The 6,000-nt window shown below is 42.4% G+C and overlaps 1 protein-coding gene across 2 annotated transcripts in view; it reads right to left on the bottom strand.

Annotated features, from left to right (window-relative positions):
* Positions 1 to 441: 441 nt before the first annotated feature.
* AGA (aspartylglucosaminidase) overlaps positions 442 to 6,000 on the bottom strand; it is a 92,753-nt gene continuing 87,194 nt past the window's right edge. For both annotated transcript variants that reach the window (XM_030192663.1, XM_030192664.1), the window contains one exon: positions 442 to 1,260. In XM_030192663.1, the coding sequence (XP_030048523.1) occupies positions 1,160 to 1,260 (101 nt within the window). In that variant the 3' untranslated portion in view covers positions 442 to 1,159. The remainder of the gene's footprint in view (positions 1,261 to 6,000) is intronic.

Raw genomic sequence — 6,000 nt, 5'->3', positions numbered from 1 at the left:
GGAAAATAAGGATCTAACTACTATGAAAGTTGTAAATGTGTATAAAAAGCATACTTTATATTATTTGCATTCAAATGCCACAACTTTGAAAAATAAAATTGGAGATTTATAATATATGGTGCTAAAAGAAGATCTAGATACATGTACACCGCTTTGATTTTGGCGGTTGAAAAGCAGTGTATCAATTTTATTAAGTATTAAACAGTAGGTATCTCATATACCTGCTGTAAGACAACAAATGGGACACTGTCATAACTGGGTACAAATTATAATAAAACAAGGTAGAGCATAAACCATTATTAAAATGGACTTGGGGAAAATCCACTGCTTATTTCTGGGATAAGCAGCATAAAATATTTTGTACTTTTTTGGGATCTTGCCAGGTATTTGTGACCTGGATTGGCCACTGTTGGAAACAGGATGCTGGGCTCAATGGACCTTTGGTCTGTCCCAGTATGGCAATACTTATGTAGTTAGCAAACTGGTAGAGAGGTAGTACCATCTATTATTATTATTATTAACATTTGTATAGCGCTACCAGACGCACGCAGCGCTGAACACCTATGCTAAGGATGGAATAAGTTAGAGGATACAGTTCCTGTTGGAACCAAAATGCAGTGTGGAATCTTTATGGATAGAAATTCCGTGTGTGATAGGGAGGAACATAAAGGGAGGGACACTATGAAATGCTAGCAGAAATTAGGAAGGTTAACAAATTTAGTAACACATTAATAATGGGAGATTTCAATTACCAAAAACCTACCACATACACATTAAAAAAAAAAAAAAAAAGAGGAGAAAAAATTAACTCAGGACAACAATGCTCAAAAATTCTCACTTGAATTTCAATGCATTGGATGAGAGCTGAATCTATCATTGGTCAAAAAAAAAAAAAATCCACAGGGGTGTTCTAACTTACAAGATTACTTGGGTCAAAATCAAAATCAGAGACCCTAAAACAGTTTGATATAGAGGCCCATAACTTGAGCAAATGCACTGTCCACCAGCAAATGGGCACAATGTTCATAGATAAAAACTAATCCACAAGAGCTTGAACCACAGCATTCTCTGCAGTAACCAGGTTGCTGGGAGTTTTTGCAATGGCATACCAAAGAAACATTTTGAAAAGTACTGTAAAACTATTTGTCCATTTTAGAAACTAAATGCAGTCCACTGCTTTCTCTAATGGTTGCTGCAGCAATGAATTATATACCATGTAATGAAACCGAGTAAATCCGGGAGCTTTACAGCAGGCAGCACCTGTGAGGAGAAAAAGGAGGCCAAGAATGAGTCAACTGATTAATAAGGCTTTTGGTCTATTCAGTAACCTCAAGATTATTAGTAATTCCACTAAGTACAATGACTGGGTGCTTCAGAGACACCACCTTATATGATTTATCCCTCCCATCCTCACTGTACCCTTTCTCTCCCTTCATTCCAAGAACTATGCAAATCTGTTCTTTATATGTGGATGGTTTATTGCTGCAGAATAAATTAGATACACAAGGAATTTTAACAAAAACATTGAACTCCACATCATATTAATCTTATCTACTATAGTCAGGGAATGGTCTATACACAATCACTATGGTTTCTTTCACACAAAACACAACATCCTACTCTATGGAATAGGGCGGTACAAGCCACCTTCATTTACCACTGCCAATGCAGTAGGATAGGATAAGCAGCTATGCAAGCTTTGCCCCCATATAGTTCAAGCTACTCTGATTGCCTGTTCATGAATTGCCACTTTAATCTGTGAAGCAGGTGTAGACCCCTCTTGCATTTAAGTCAACTTTAACAAGGGTCAGGAAGGCTATTTTCTTATTGTTCCTGCTCAATGTGAATTGAAAAATCAATTGTTATGTGCCACTGACAAGGTCATTCCCACCAAAGGCTACTTACAGAGCCAGTGGCACAAACATTTTACAAAGCGGCCTTTGGTGTCAGTGGCACATAATTGATTTTTCAGTTGTTCCCTCAATATCACCCTCTACTTTAAGCTAAAAATCATCTGTTGTCAAACATTTATGCAGCTTTATGAACAAGAAAAATTTGTCTGAGACAAATGATTTCTCTAGCTCTAAAATTTTAAAAATTGTGGAATCTATGAGATCAAACAGTTGAAACAAGTAACATAGTAACATAGTAACATAGTAGATGACGGCAGAAAAAGACCTGCACGGTCCATCTAGTCTGCCCACGATAAACTCATGTGTATACCTTACCTTGATTTGTACCTGTCTTTTTCAGGGCACAGACCATATAAGTCTGTGCAGCAGTATTTCCCGCCTCCCAACCACCAGTCCCGCCTCCCATCACCGGCTCCGGCACAGACCCCGTATAAGTCTGCCCTCCCCCATCCTAGCCTCTCAACCACCAACCCCTCTTCCCCCCGCCACCCAATTTCAGCTAAGCTTCTGTGGATCCATTCCTTCTGCACAGGATTCCTTTATGCCTGTCCCACGCATGCTTGAATTCCGTTACCGTTTTCATCTCCACCACCTCCCGCGGGAGGGCATTCCAAGCGTTCACCACCCTCTCCGTGAAGAAATACTTCCTGACATCTTTCCTGAGTCTGCCCCCCTTCAATCTCATTTCATGTCCTCTCGTACTACCGCCTTCCCCTCTCCGGAAAAGATTCGTTTGCGGATTAATACCTTTCAAATATTTGAACGTCTGTATCATATCACCCCTGTTCCTCCTTTCCTCCAGAGTATACATGTTCAGGTCAGCAAGTCTCTCTTCATACGTCTTGGAACGCAACTCCCATACCATCCTTGTAGCTTTTCTTTGTACCGCTTCCATTTTTTTAACATCCTTCCCAAGGTACGGCCTCCAAAACTGAACACAATACTCCAGGTGGGGCCTCACCAACGTCTTATACAGGGGCATTAAAACCTCCTTTTTTCTGCTGGTCACACCTCTCTCTATACAGCCTAGCAACCTTCTCGCTACGGCCACCGCCTTGTTGCACTGTTTCATAGGCTTTAGGTCCTCAGATACTATCACCCCAAGATCCCTCTCCCCGTCCGTGACTATCAGGCTCTCCCCACCTAACACATATGCCTCCCTTGGATTTCTACTCCCTAAGTGCATCACTTTGCATTTCTTCGCATTGAATTTTAATTGCCAAACGTTAGACCATTGTTCCAGCTTCTTCAGATCTTTTTTCATGTTTTCCACTCCCTCCGGGGTGTCCACTCTGTTGCAAATCTTGGTGTCATCCGCAAAAAGGCAAACTTTACCTTGTAACCCTTCGGCAATGTCACTCACAAATATATTGAACAGAATGGGCCCCAGCACCGATCCCTGAGGCACTCCACTACTCACCTTTCCCTCCTCCGAGCGAACTCCATTCACTACCACCCTCTGGCGTCTGCCCGTCAACCAGTTCCTAATCCAGTTCACCACTTCGGGTCCTATCTTCAGCCCTTCTAGTTTATTCAAGAGCCTCCTGTGGGGAACCGTGTCAAAAGCCTTGCTGAAATCTAAGTAGATGACGTCCATAGCACGTCCTTGATTTAATTCTCCCGTCACCCAGTCAAAGAATTCAATGAGATTCGTTTGGCATGACTTCCCTTTGGTGAAACCATGTTGTCTAGTCCAAGTAAGCTGTACTGACCAGTAGATCGTATCTTTGACCTGTCTTAATTTCACTAATACTACAGCCAGTGCAATGCCCAATGTCAGACTGCTCTGAAGCTATGCTAGAGACAACCAGGAGCTTTTTCATGCAGTAGCTGAAGAAGCTCAGATCTGAACAGGGCCAGAAACAGAGCATGACATACTACTAACTTAGGAAGTGTATTCCAGGCATATGGTGCAGCATAAGAAACTGAGTCTGGAGCCAGCAGAGGAACAGACAGGTACAGATAAGAGTGACTTACTTGAAAAATGAAAAGTTCCCAGGGAGGGGTGTAAGGAGAAATGAGAGGAGAGATACTGAGGAACTACAGAATGAATACACTTGTAAGTCAGTAAGAGAAATTTGAACTGTACATGGAAACAGATAGGGAGCCAATGCAGTGACTTGAGAAGAGGGGTTATGTGAGTATAGCGACACTGGCAAAAGATAAATCATGCAGTACAATTTTGAACAGACTGAAAGAGATGGTTTAGTGGGAAACCTGTGAGAAGCAGCTTGCAGTAGTCTCAGTGGAAGGTGATGAGAGCATGGATAGATGTTTTGGTTGTGTGTTCAGGAAGGAAGGGCTGATGTTTGGTGATGTTATGAAGGAAGAAATGACACATTTTAGCAGTCATGAATTTGTGAAGAGAAAGAGAATGAAGAGTCAAAGATGACCCAAGGTTACAAACTAAGTTAGGATAACAATGTTATCGACGACGACACCCAGATCCCTTTCTTGGTCCACGTTAGGAGTTACGGACCAAGAAAGGGATCTGGGTGTCGTCGTCGATAACACACTGAAACCTTCTGCTCAGTGTGCTGCTGCGGCTAAGAAAGCGAATAGAATGTTGGGTATTATCAGGAAAGGTATGGAAAACAGGTGTGAGGATGTTATAATGCCGCTGTATCGCTCCATGGTGCGACCGCACCTTGAGTATTGTGTTCAATTCTGGTCGCCGCATCTCAAGAAAGATATAGTAGAATTGGAAAAGGTGCAGCGAAGGGCGACTAAAATGATAGCGGGGATGGGACGACTTCCCTATGAAGAAAGACTAAGGAGGCTAGGGCTATACAGCTTGGAGAAGAGACGGCTGAGGGGAGACATGATAGAGGTATATAAAATAATGAGTGGAGTGAAACAGGTGGATGTGAAGCGTCTGTTCACGCTTTCCAAAAATACTAGGACTAGGGGGCATGCGATGAAACTACAGTGTAGTAAATTTAAAACAAATCGGAGAAATTTTTCTTCACCCAACGTGTAATTAAACTCTGGAATTCGTTGCCGGAGAAAGTGGTGAAGGCGGTTAGCTTAGCAGAGTTTAAAAAGGGGTTGGACGGTTTCCTGAAGGACAAGTCCATAAACCGCTACTAAACGGACTTGGAAAACTCCAAAATTCCAGGAATAACATGTTTAGAATGTTTGTACGTTTGGGAAGCTTGCCAGGTGCCCTTGGCTTGGATTGGCCGCTGTCGTGGACAGGATGCTGGGCTCGATGGACCCTTGGTCTTTTCCCAGTATGGCATTACTTATGTACTTATGTAATGTTATCCACAGAAATAGAGAATGGAGGAAGAAGAAAGGTAGGTTTAGGGTGGAAAAGATATATTCAGTCTTGGCCATGCTCAGTTTCAGATGGTGGTGGTGGGACATCCATGCAGCAATGTAGAGAAACAGGCCGAGACTTGGGCATGTATTCCTGGTGAAATTTCTGGTGTACAGGTAGATCTGGAAGTCATCAACATAAAGATGGAACTGAAAGCCATGAGAGGAGATCCAAGTACCAAGGATAAAAGTATAGAGAAAACAGTTTCCAAGAGAGAGTCCTGAGCACCAACTGATAGTGGGATAGCAGTGGAAGATGATCCATCAGAGTACACACGAAGTATGATGGGAGAGAGAAGACGACAAAGACAGAACAGAGCCCTGAAATCCAAGTGATGACAGTGTCAAAAGCAGCAGATAGGTCAGGAAGGATGATGATTGAGTAAGGGATCTTGTATCTGGCCAGGAACACATCACTAGAGACTATAGCAAGAACTGTTTCTTTAGAATATAAAGGGCAAAGGCCAGATTGTAATGGATCAAATGCATGTGGTCAAAGAAAGTCAAGACAGTGGCAGTGTAGAGCATATTCAAGTAGCTTGGATGCAAAAGAGAGGAAGAAAATAGAAGATAGCTATAAAGGCAGGTAGGGTCCAGTGAAGATTTTTTTGAGTGGTGGTATAAATCACACTAAGGGCCCTGTTTATTAAGGTGTGTTAGTTTAGGTTTTTAGTGCGCGCTAACCATGTAGGCACCCATAGGGATATTGTAGGCACATACTCGGTTAACGTGCCTATAACACTGCTTAGTAAACAGGGCCCTATGT

This window comes from Microcaecilia unicolor, chromosome 2 (genome assembly GCF_901765095.1).
Source record: "Microcaecilia unicolor chromosome 2, aMicUni1.1, whole genome shotgun sequence".
NCBI lineage: Eukaryota > Metazoa > Chordata > Amphibia > Gymnophiona > Siphonopidae > Microcaecilia > Microcaecilia unicolor.
Note: the sequence above shows the minus strand (reverse complement) of the source record. Positions and strands in the feature narration are given on the sequence as shown.